This window comes from Labrus bergylta, chromosome 20 (genome assembly GCF_963930695.1).
Source record: "Labrus bergylta chromosome 20, fLabBer1.1, whole genome shotgun sequence".
Lineage (NCBI taxonomy): Eukaryota > Metazoa > Chordata > Actinopteri > Labriformes > Labridae > Labrus > Labrus bergylta.
The window spans coordinates 12,379,167-12,392,399 of NC_089214.1; the positions used below are offsets into that span (position 1 = coordinate 12,379,167).

The window sequence follows — 13,233 nt, forward strand, 5'->3', positions numbered from 1 at the left end:
AACATGTTGTTGGGGGAAGAAGAGGAGCCCAGAATGTGAATGGCTGCATTACATTTCAAACATTATATCAAAATTCACTGAGCAAGTTCTCTTGTCGGACATCGTTATTAAGGGGAATACCTTGATCTTGACCCTGAGCTCTTGCTTATACAGGAACTTAGAGATCAAAAGGATGAATGACCACAAGAGCCCATATTCATTCGTTGCTTGATTTATCTACTGATTGTTTTTCAGCTCAAAACGTGAAACAAAATTCAGTAAATATAACAATAAAACGGTCACAGTAACAGCATGTGAGGCCAATGATTTTATGCAGTTCTAATTTCTTCCTTTCAAAATAAATCGGCGAACCAAATAATTGAATCCAACTTCTGGCTGAAACCAAAAGAGTGGACTCAGTGGTGATATAGGGTCTGTTGGGGCCTGAGGCAAAAATGTACAGAGGGCCATACCCTTCATGTTATTAAGTATAGTTACCATTATCAGCATTATTGGAGGGGGCACTTGATCCTTTTATTTTGCTGGTGTCAGAAAATCAAGTCATGATCCTATGTCCTACTTTTTCCTCCCCTTCTTCACTCCCAGCACTCCCACTAATTCATCTTCATTTTTATTTAGTGGCTGACAAACTTACAGGTTTTCATAGGAATAGTGCATTTGACTCTCAGCAATGCAATGAGAGTGAACGCTATCAGATTGGGCCCTCTTGAGGAGGTTCCTGCCTGTCATTGAAAAATTTGAGCCCCTGCTTTGGTCTAAAGTTTGTCAGCCCTCAGGGGCCCCCTACTGGCCTGGGCCCCCAAGCGGTTTCCTGCCTTGTCAGTTGACAATCAGAGCTTCTGAAACAGGGATGTTCTAATGACTTTGATGCCAAACATACTGTATAGTGTACATCATTTCCTGTCTTATAACAACAAGCAAACCAAAAAACGCAGCAGGTGACCGTAAGTGGATAATGTAAAAAGACATCAACAGAAATCATAACGTCAGCAAACGTATGGAAAGCTAGTAAAACGCAACATCCATTACATAAGTTTGCCACTCTGCGGAACTCAGTAGCCCGAGCTCAAATGGACTCAGGGTTGGCGTTAAGATAGATCACGTTCAGCCAAATTAGTGTCACAGAGACAACTCTCCTACAGCCTGCTGGTAGTGTACTTCTTATTCTGCAAACAAAAAGCCAGAACACCTCTGATAGCAAAATCCAGTCCCATGCCTACAGATTCTATTTTTTAAATTGGAATCATCAAATAGACGTTTACCCATACCAGAAGAAGGCAAATACTGCAAAGAAAGAAAGAAAACAACCTGTATTTAGGTCAACTGAGTGAAAAAAAAAAAAAGAAATCATTTTCAAGCTCAAGATTTTACAGCCAGGTTAAAAACTGTAAGCTTTTAAGTGTGTTATTAAAGCGGCCTATCTGAAGCATTCAAAAGGTGTGACCACAATGTTATGACTGAGCTCATTCATAAGAAAAAAAAATGTCAAATGGAGAAAAAGCTTCATGTGAAAGCATTTTCATGAGAAGAGTTGGCTTGATATTAGAATTCAGCCCCCCCCCCCCACCTTAATTTGAAGATACCCCCTCCCATCCTCCGGCTGTTACTCCCCCAGCCCCCTCCCTGTTTCAGGGATGGTGTGGTCCAGGAAGCGCGCCTCTGCTCTGCTCGCTCCTCTCGTGCTCAATGAATCAGCTGACGAATGGTATCTCCCTCCTCTCCCGGATGGACCGCGCCGCTAAAGCCGGGCAGCCTGAGCGCTGACACAGGAGCAGGTTGCCCACGGCTCGCTCTCCTGCCGCTGGATGTCACACCGACCGACTACCGAGTGAAATATTTCCGCGCCGGAAAGAAGAGGTTACTTTGTTGAATTTTACCCCTCGGGCTGGGAGCTACCCGCTTCCCGTCACCATGGCTTCCAACTTCAACGACATAGTGAAACAGGGATACGTGAGGATACGGAGTAAGAAACTGGGGGTGAGTAGCCCAGTGTTGCACTTGCTGTAGGCTATAACGCTGAGGAGGAGGGAAAGGAGGAGGCGGAGGAGGAGAAGGAAGAGTGGTTCCAGTTGTTTCGGGGGCGTCAGGATTAAGAAAGAGGCTTTAATTGCTCCGTTAGACAGCCGTCCCGCTGTGAGCTTTTCAAGAGGAAAAACAGATTAGAGCAGCAGGAGCAGCGGCCAAGTTTCTCTCTGTGCATTGTGCAAAAAGATGTTGTCAAAGTGTGGGATGATTGACAGCTGCTGTCATGTTTATGTAGAGTGTAAATCACATCCTGCCCCCCTTTTGTTTTCAGTTTCTGTGATGCAACTTTATTTTCATTGAGAAAGTTGAGCGTTAAATCTAGTTTTCTGAAACAGAACTGTATGGAAAAACAAGGTAAACTAAGCCTGAGGAGATATACATGTTATACCACTGCGCTAAATATCTCACATTTAACTAAAGTAATCTGTAAAAAATAAAACACTCTCTTAATTAGTCTCTGTCTTACAGAATAACACAATAGGCTATCTAGGAATTGACAACATAATTAAATACTGAATACCGTCTAAGTCTAACCCTGGTTGCACATTCTGTAATAATCATAAATGCCCATAATTTTTTACAGTAAATCAGTAAGCTAAATCTTCTGTCCAATAAATGTGATAAAAAGTGAAAAAAGGTATCAAATCCCCAAATGAAGCCTTAAAAATTGCTGTTTTTGCCAAAACCAATAGTCCAAAACCTCAGATCTCTTTATTGACACATGAAAGTTGACAATTTGAGAAGCTTGAACCACTGATTTGATATTTTTGCATCAAAAATGAACTGAAACAATTAATCGATTATTAAAAAAATAGCTGCCAATCAATTTTCCTTTTCAATCGGCAATTGATTCAGCGATTAATCATAGCAGCTCTGCCCTATACAAATAGTCCTCAGGCTGTTGTCGGGACTATACTTTATCTCTCTTTCAGGCATGATGAGTTATTCCAAGCTCTGAAACGTCTCATTGAAATCCAGCTGATTCGCTGCGATGGCAGCTCTTCAATGCCTTTGATAATGGATTTTCCATTGAGATACAGCGAGAAGAAAAATGGCTCCTCGAGTGTTTAAATGGAAACGCATGGAATACATTCAATTATGAGTGCCTTATTGTCTGACTCATAAAGCCATCTGCTTTTGTTCATACTTCCAGCTCATTAGCGGGCACACTCCCTCTCCTTCTGATGAAGTGTGATGATGGGGGCTAATGATGTCTGCCTCCTCACATCATCACCTGGCTTCATCAACACTCTTCTCCTCTTGTTTGCTTTCTATTGTGGCTATCTTTGATTACACTTTGAGGGTTTGTTGTTGAGTACTAGACAATCCTTCATACCTCTGAAGGACTTGCACAACACAAGCAAGCCTGATATGACAAGTGAAAACACGAGACATTTGTTGTTGTTAATATGCAAATGAGCTCTCTTACATGCAGTTGGAACACTTTATTTACTTCTTGCATATGCAATTAGCCAGACTCTGTGTGTGTGTGTGTGTTTGTGTGTGTGTGTGTGTGTGTGTGTGTGTGTGTGTGTGTGTGTGTGTGTGTGAGGACACATGCTGTATTGGCTGTGTGGTGGTATGGATGCCATGTCTCTGCCAGCTCATGTTGCTGCTTGTTTGAGGGAAACAGTTTGTGTCCCGATCGCCCACTCCCTCAGCCCTCTGCCACTCGCTGCTATTTCATCAGTGATCGCCACGCTGCGATGGCCTCAGAGGACCCCCGAGTGGGAGGATAGAAAGTTTTCATCCGTCCACGCTAAGGTTAGTTAGAGCCATTATCATTCTGACTCAGTTAGAGAAGAACAAGAATCTAATGGAGGAGTAGGTTTAGCTATGTCTGAATCAACAGGCAATGACGCACTGCATCTCAAAAATTTTTATGTATGCTGGAAAAAATATCTCATTAGTGCCTAACTGCATATGGAAGATTCTGTGTTGTGTTTTAAGAGAGCGTGCAACAGACTGAGATACACATCTGTTTGGATGTTAAAATCCCAAAAGTGTTATTTTGCAGCATGAGCGCAAACATCCTTATTATTCATATTCTTTTACTTTTTCTGTAGAGTTTTGGTGACTCAACAGCTCGATCGTATTTAAGGCTGTGAAGAGGGAGGTCTAGTGTCATTATCTAGACAAAAAGTCTGATGTGCACTGAAATGCTTCAAATGAATCTGAGAGTGAAAGATTCTGGAGACCTCCTTCATGTAGTCCATCCTGTCCCTGTTTTCTTTCAATAAGTACCCCAGTTTTACTATTCAAACCTATTTATAGGGCCGGGCAATTAATCAAGTTTCAATTACAAGGTTGGATTTCCAAGATACCAAAAAAATATATAATCAAGATTAAATGATGACTGTGCCGCATGCACAGAATATTATATTTTATTTTGGCCACAAGATAACACCACCAGTACCTCACAAATATTTTATTTATTTTTAATATATTATCATTTTGATATCTTTATTTTCTTTCACTTATTCATTTAGGTTTATTCCTATTGTTTCACAGTGTTTAGAATGTGAAAGTATACTTTTTTTTTTTGGATCAATTCATGTGATCCAGATGTTCAAATGTCAAATCATCATGTAATCGTGTTTAATAATCATGATATCAGTATCAATCAAAAATAATCATGATTATGAGTTTTGACATAATGGAGCAAGTTTCCAAACACTTTGTGTGTATTTGGACAAACACCTGATGAGTTCGGGAAGCTCTGACACAGATGTGCACGTTGGTAAAACACAACACTTATGTTGGCAGATATGACACTTGTGCTGTGCTGAACTAAAACAACAACAAACAAAAGCAATAGTTTACACTTTAATTTGATCACTTGCTTTACATTGGAATGACTGACAGCATTCTGAGAACTTTTTTAACTACATTCATTAGCTTGTATGTATTTATTGACTGACATTGTTGTGTGCATGAACACAAGAAACCCAAGGAGAAAGTTGCCCGAATCAAAAACTCGAGAAAATTGGCAAAATCATCATCAGCGCCACAAACAAGAGGGTAAACAAGATCACTAATTTGCCCAAAACATGTAATGACAGTGCAGCTGCAACAAACAATTAAATTGCTATAACGGATGAATCCGCTGATTGAAGATGATTTGTTAATTTTTTGCTTTACAAAATATCTTATAATTGTGAATACTAAAGTTTTAATGTCCAATTTCCTAACGGCCCAATCTTAACCCAAGTCTCTTGTAGTCTTGACAATGTTTGGGATTTTTGCTTGGGTAGCTACTTTATCTGAGATCATTTTTGATCTTTTTTTTTTTTTTTTTGTAGTTTTTGCTGGTTTCTAATAGTTTGTCTGTTTTTTGATTTTCAGTGTTGCAGATATATTTTATTTGGTACCAAAAAGATACTTGTGTCCGACACCCTGCCCTACTGAGATACTATACCCTCCCTGCTTGAGTTTTCCCCTCAAAAGGTCCTGGGTGTTTTCCTCCTCATGTGATTTTTTTTTTTTTCTATGTTTCTTTTTTTAGTGCTTTAAAGGTCTCTCAAATATCACACATCAAGACTTTGCATCACAGTTGACCTTCTAATGCTCCCAGCCTGCTCTCTATTGTAATGCTCAGCCTTTAAAAGAATGCATTCTACATTATTTTTTCATTATAAAGTAGTACAGTCCGATGGTTCTCTTTATGTGATATGTAATACAGTGGAAACAGCAACAGCCTCCACTGAACTCATCAGCATCCGTTAGAATGATTGGCTCATTTCCAAACCCCGTCATGTGTGAAGGTTGAGGCCATGAGGTCACTCCTGTGTTCTGCAGAGTGATCAAAATTGCCAAGCGGGGCACATTCTCTTTAAAAGAAAAAAATTCTGGGACATTTGTTTTCCTTTTTCCACTGACATGAATAGCAACGATTAACACTCGCTAACTTCTTTGTCTCTTTGTTTGCTGGAAAGACAACGGTGCAGTGTTCTTGAATGCACAAGTAGCGTCTCACATTCCCCTCCTCTTCCTCACCTCTCCACCAGCTCTCTTCTCCACCGCTTCTCACCTGTACTCCCCTCTCTTCACAGTGTCTCTCTCTCTCTCTCTCTCTCTCTCTCTCTCATTCGATCTCTACCCCTTCCTTTCTTCACCCCTTTATCTGGCTTTATCTCCCTCACCTCATGCCCCCTTTCTCTCTCACCTTTCTCTCCTTCACCCGTTTGCAGACAGCTGAGAGACTGAGCACAAAAGCATCCTATTCACCAGCCTGCACTGCACCCTCCAAAACCCCCAACAGGCCAAAACCCCTGATACACTGCAAAGACACTCACACACACACACACACACACACACACACACACACACACACATTCACGCACATTTGCTTGGTTCAACATCGAAGAATTGGCACCCATATGCGAGCGACATACAAGTAAACAATCTGCTGCCAGAGAACAGTGTGCGAATTCTCAATTAATTTTAATCCTGTGGCTTTGTATCATACAGTATTTTTTTTCACTACATGGAGACAAACTAAACACATACAAGAGCCAAAAACCAAAGTGTCCCTGGCTGAGCAGAAATAGTGATAACCTCAAATTCTTTCAATCCCTTTCAGAGAAAAAATGGCCGATGCCATTGGGGATGAATAACATGACCTTTGGGTAATTTCTGCGTCAGTCTCCATGCTGTTACATGTTTCCCGGGTTAAGGATCGCTGTGTAAAAGTAGAAAAGGTCAGCTGTTGAATATTTCCACCCTCCTGTCTGTCCAGCCTTTATTTTCAAGCTTGAACAAAAAACGTTCCATTTAAGTTTGCTGGAGGTGAGTCTGTCTGCCATTCAGCCACTCCATTCACAAACATGTTTTGACACTTCAAAAGAGCTGTGGATCAGATGTCAGCTCAGAGGAAAATATGTTATATTCTAAGAGAACTTCAAACATACACTTCACACTCAGATAAACTATTACTTCCCACCACATATATTACCTAAAAAAAAACCCTCAACATGACCTAGTTTGACATCACGCCTTCACAAAAAACAGCAATTTGGAGTTATGATAAAAACAGTCAACACTTTGTAAAAGACTAGTGCATGTATTTCTCTAATAAGAAAAAAACATTTGATATGCGGTTGTCATGAATTAACACTTAGCATGTAAGCATTTCCCCCCAATTGGATGAAGCGCATATATCATCTGGCCAATCAGATCAATAGCACTCTTGGAGGGATATTTCTGTCCACATATATCCAGTGTAGACAATGTAATGTTTACTCTCTTTTTGTTCATGATTTGGTCTCAAGTAAATCTCAGGCATCTGAGAATAACATACATTCCAGTGTACTAGGCTGCACCATTCGTCTAACTTTTGCTTGATCTTATTGAATTCAGGCCCAAATAACATTAAAACCAACAAACTTACTATTGGATATTAAAGCAAAGACATAAGAGACTGGTATTAGAGACTGGAAGTACATTCATAACAGCAGGATTCACATTTAAAGGGACTACATTTTTACCCTATTGCAATCTAAGTACAGAGCACTGTGGTCAAACCACAAATGTCAAAGCAGAAAACACATTAAAAATGCATTACGTCTGGTCCAGAATAAGTAGGAGTGAAAACACAATCAGCCCAAAGTTCGGATGTAAACAAATAATCAGTAAACCAATAATCGAGTCTGCAGAGTTTAAGTAAGGCTATTCATCATCTGAACACAAGGCTATCATTTGCAAAAAAGATGGGTTACTCTGCTCTAATGTTTGCAGAAGGGATTTGAGGTTTTGAAATTACTTTTTTACCAGAACCATTTGAAAATTGTTGTATGCTTACAGTTTGTTAAAGGGTAAATAACCCTCTGTCATTTAAGGACTGAACAACAAATAGCATCCTGTAGCCCAGTGTTATTGGATTCATAGTTATGATCTTGTGGGAAAGTTTATTTTGTGAAAGAAGGTTCAATCAGTGCACTAAAGTCGACTTTACAGTGACCCATCCCAAAAATAAAGCTGACAATAAGGAAAACGGATCCATTTTAATCACTGTTTGAATTACGAATTACATTATGTAATACTCCCACCAGCCATAGAGACTCGGGTTAGTAACTAATTAGGGTTGTTTACTCATGAGATAAATATGCAATTCATTTATCCTCCCATCTGGGCTCTGTTGGGGAAGAAATTAAGTATGTAAACATTACAGATGAAGAGCAATTTTACTCCGAGCTGGAACTATCGACAGAATATCTGCACCTTTTTTTTTTAAAGCCAAATACATTTTCTTTTTTCATACACGACAAACATTGTGTGGTCTAAGCTGCAAACAAAGTTTGTTTCATGTTCTTATTTTCTGTTTAATGTAACTAAAATTGGTGACATGTAACCACCTTTGCAATCGCCTTTGAATTATCATTCGGTTCCTCACCGAAATGAAGCAAGCGAGAAGTAGAAGAGGTGTTTTACTGTATCAATAGTGATTGGCAACCAATCACTATTGTTATAAAGTATTTACTGTAATTCACAGTGCTAGAGAGAATCCTTCTGTTCTTTTGTTTTTGGTAATGGACATGTAAACATCTATTTAGAAAAAAATATATCTTAGAACCCTAAGATTGTGAACTATAACTGAAATTATAAATGTAAACGCAATTATTTTACATCAATTGTGTTTCATCTTTGAGGCTTGTATACTTGCAGTTTTAAGTACCAAAATAGACATCTCTAAGACTTCTCAATATAATCCATCAATGAAACAAGAGCCAATAGTTTTTTTTAAAGTAAAGTAAGAGTGCCTCAACATGAACTCTCTCGAAACTTTTCATCTGTGGAAAGCGATCATAAAAAAGAACTCCGTGTGGAGTCTGATGCTAAGCTTGCAGTTCACTGTGGACACAGATAAAAAACATGAATTGTGAATATAAAGCATTTTCTCCCCTTTACAAATAAGATACAAATCAAGAGTTATTTCTCCTAAAGTACTTCTCTGGACCCGGTGTTGCTGCCCTCCCCATTTCTGTCTACATAAAACAATAGCTATTTAACTGTTTTTCTCTCCTTTGTCTCACTCAGCTTTTTTTGACCCACAAGTGTACTTGTGTCCGGTCGCTGTTACATGAGGCAGCATGTATTGTAATGGTGTGTGGGTACGTTCCCCCCCCCCCCCCCCTCCTGTTGGTGCACCAAAGCAGAGGCAAACAAGAAGAGAACAATGGGTCTATTGTCCGAGATGGCACAGCCGTTTAAGATAGGATCTTACCACTTCCATGCACTCGCTATTAACAATGACGTGCCGTCCAGAATGGTGGTTGTCGGGAGATTTTTTCACCACAGGATCTGTACTTATCAGTGGAGCGAAAAGACACAGTCAGCTATGTAGGAATTGAGACCTACTGAAAACATGGAGAGAGAGAATTGGAATAGAGTTCTGCAAAGAAATCATGAATGAAAATCTTTACATTCTCTCACCTAGAGACCACCCTATCTTTTTTAAACGGCCAAACAACAACTCTAGAGACAGAGGACTTCAGTATGCCAAGTTCTGTGTATGATATTATTTGTGCCTTGTGGCTTCATGTAGCCTACCTTCAGCTCTCCTTTTGATTGATTTTTTTGGACCCACCCCACGGTGCATTATTTGAGGGATATCCCGGGCTATACATTGCATGGCCATTTCCTTTGTTGTTTTTTTTATCAGCTTCCACCATCAGACACAGACCTGGAGACGAATTACCAGCTCGCATTGTGCCTGATGAATTGCAGCTCTAGTAGGATATGGGAACAGCAGTCCAACAGTCGTTCCTCATGCTGAAAAATGTGCCTCTATTATATAGTCGCTTTCAAAAATAAATCTCTGCCCAGACCCCACTTGAACATTTCACATCATTGATTCCCCTTGTTACTAATTACCAAAAAAGCTTTCTGTTGTGAAAAGGGACAGATTTTGTTATAAGTAATGTGAAGAAACCCAATTGATGAAGTAATGTGCCATGAACATATGGTGGCTTCTAATGCCCTGTTGCATTAACACTCTCTCTCTTTTTTTTTGTTGCACTCACTCATTGTCATGCTGTGAATCTACCAAACAGGGCTCTACCTTAAATCCCACAAACGTTTTCTCTTTGTCCCTTGTCTTATTCTGTCTCTCTGTTTGAAATCCGTCCACAAACACATGTTACACCAAGCTGACACTGTCTATAGCTTTGTGTTCCCCATGTTTCCCGATGAGCTGATTTGAAAAGTGAAGTTCTCTAATCCCATTGGAGCAGAAGTCACAGCTCAGTAGAGGAGGACACACATCATGGCTGTTTAATCTTTCCAATCCCTGCAGACCCTGAACCCTCAGAACAGACTGCACTTGATTTTAAACCAGAAGTAAGCAAAAGTGAAGGAAAATCATTTTAATATTTGTTTGTCGTTAAGTCCTTTTGTTATGAAAGAGAACAAAACATATAATTTCAGGCAGCTATATAAATACTTTTACTGAGTTTTAGTTCTGAATTTCACTATTTTGTTGCACTTTTAGGGCTCTCATTGTGACTTTATTTTTTTTGCATCAGACCTCTGACACTGAAGAACAATTTAGATGTTCCTTTCAATGTTGACACAGAGTCAGTCAGAGCAGGAAGTCTGTTGTTAGTCGTTCTACAAGACAATTTGTATCTGTTTAAGTTTTATTAGTAATTTTTCAACAAAAAAACACTATTGCAATAAGGTCCACTTAAATGATTTCCCATTGTAACATTATCTGTGTGGTTTTAAATGGGGAATTTAGCATGCTTCACATTCAAGTCCATCTGATCCTCATATTTCACCACCCAGGGCTTGATCTTCACAGTCCTCTGTGGAAGTGTGGTCCATTGTGCAGAAACACCAAGTCTCACCTATAAAACACCAGGCCTGGAGGAATCTATCATAGCTCCATTAACACTTCTGCATCATCCTCCTCTCCTCGCCTCTCCTCCCCTCATTAATCAACAACACCGGCCCTCGGGGCTCTCCTCTGCAGCTTAGCTCAACCTCAGTTTGTGTGTCCACGCGTGTGTGCGCGCGCTGTATGTCGACATTGTGTTTAAACGTATTTGTTTGAATGCATGTGTGTTTTTATAAAAACAAGAAATAATCAAGTTGTTGTTCCTGATAATCAGATTTGTGATCACTGTTAAAGAAGGGGGGTAGGATGCAGTTATTCTTAGCAAAATAAAAGTCCCACCACCCTTTTTATATTTGAACCACGGTCTATAATGAGTTCTTCCCATGCTGTTACCTTTCATCAGCCTGCTTGCCAGGCACATTCAGTACAGTGTGCAGCCAAAGATAGCCTCAGCTGTGTGTATGTATGCGTTTGTGCTAAGGGCTTGTCTCTGTGTCTGTGTGCTTAATTTACTCATTGGGCTGCATAGGTAAACATCATTATAGTCGTATGCTTAAAAAAAGAATTAAATAATTCACCTGGTCTGCTTTAAATGCCAGCAAAACGCCTTGTCGAAGAATGCAAATTAGGCCAAGCTGTCGACTAAACAACGCTGTTTCATGTGGCACTAATTGTGAGGCTCTGTATTATTAACGTGTTGTAAAAAGAACACCTTGACCTTGTCAGGGGGGAAATAGCAGCCAATTCATGCCAGCAGTCTGCCCTGTTTGTTTCTGTTTGTTTGGAGATGCCTCGTACACTCCTCTCCACTCCCTCCTTTTTGTCTCAGGGGAGTTCTTTTAATAGTAAGGAGGTGACAGGTTACTTCTCAGGGAGTTCCGAGGTGACAGTTTTGGTACCTGCCCAGCCCCGACATGAAACACCACAGCCTACTCGCTCACGTTGCAAAGCAAAACAAAGCTGCTGACTTTCTAAATTCACACTCTGCTTAATGAGCCGAAACGACCTCAAGTGTAGGCCGAGACAATGTGATCCCCTTTCTATTAAACAGCTTTTAATATTTCCCCAAGAATGAGTGTGCGCTGAATGAATTTTGGATAAGGTCTGCCAAGGGAAATGGAGCACACAATGGTGGCCTTGGCAGTGGCACTTTGAGCGGATCATTTAAAGGTCATAATGGGAAAATAATGGCCCTTAAGAGTCGTAAAACAATCGAAACATGCAGCAATTGGATAAAGTTTGAGTGAAATATAAAAAAAGAAGAAAGAGGATGTAATATGGGAAACTTTTGAACGGCCATGAACCTTTGAAAATTTGCCAGAAGATTAGGACTCTCTAGTTTGACAAAAGGACGTTTGTAGTTGGGTACACACATTGGGGTCAATGTTGAATGCTGTTACCCCACCCTCTCCCTCTCACTGCCCTCTTATGCTCTGTAGTTGCTGCTCGCACTGCATTGAAATGTCTGTTGGCCAAAGTGATAATTGCATTCTTTTATGATTTCATGCTGAGACACACATTGACACTAAATCGCGGTCTACTTACTCCAAGCGAGCACGTTCCTTTGGGAGGAAATGAGTCTAAAACAACACGACCAACTCCATCGCTAACCCTTCTTTTGACATAGAAGTGCCACATTTCCCACGTGTTTATTCCCCACGCGTTCCCCTTTGATCCACAACCGAGTGTGGTTGAGTCGAGTTACTTGCGGCGCGCACAAATCTCTGCTTTTTCAGGTTTTTAAGGGAATAGTTGTCGCAGACACAGAACCCTGCCGCTTTCACAGCTAACCGTATCAGAGAAGCAGGCCCCGAACATCAGTGAGCAAGTACCTCTTTTAGAATTAATCCTCTGGGGGAGGTGGGGTGGGGTGGCAGGGTGGATGACTGCACCAATGCATGAGGATTACTGCTTTTAGGGCTTCTGATGAAATTCAAATTACAAACACTCACACAAAGTGTCCTGGAAAACACTCTTTGGTTTCATAATATCCTGCCTTTATTTGCACAGTGGGCCTATGCCTCATTGGATTTCACAGTCTTTATTGAAATGATAATCAGGTGGTCAGCTAATGGTAATTAAGCTAGTCAATTGCTGGAGTTGCATCATGGGTGTGTGGGCCAGAGCTCCTTTCATCCTCCTTACTTTATATTCTCTTCCCACAGAGGAGAGACGGCCACGTCTGAAGCGCTGAATTCAGTTTCCATGTAACGGCCCCCTCACCTGTTGGCCAAGATGCTAATTTAGCTGTAAGCTGCAAGCACTAGCTCCAACATGACAAGAGAAATTACAGTTTTCCTACATTCACAACATAAACTGAGGACCATATTTCTCTTCCTCTATGGATTTAGCTTGGTTTTAAAAACAGCTTG

General features: G+C 40.4%; 1 protein-coding gene across 1 annotated transcript in view; it reads left to right on the forward strand.

Annotated features, from left to right (window-relative positions):
* Positions 1–1,650: 1,650 nt before the first annotated feature.
* Positions 1,651–13,233, forward strand: part of dok6 (docking protein 6) — a 48,004-nt gene continuing 36,421 nt past the window's right edge. The window contains exon 1 of the mRNA XM_020645348.3: positions 1,651–1,977. Coding sequence (XP_020501004.1) covers positions 1,912–1,977 — 66 coding nt within the window. The 5' untranslated portion in view covers positions 1,651–1,911. The remainder of the gene's footprint in view (positions 1,978–13,233) is intronic.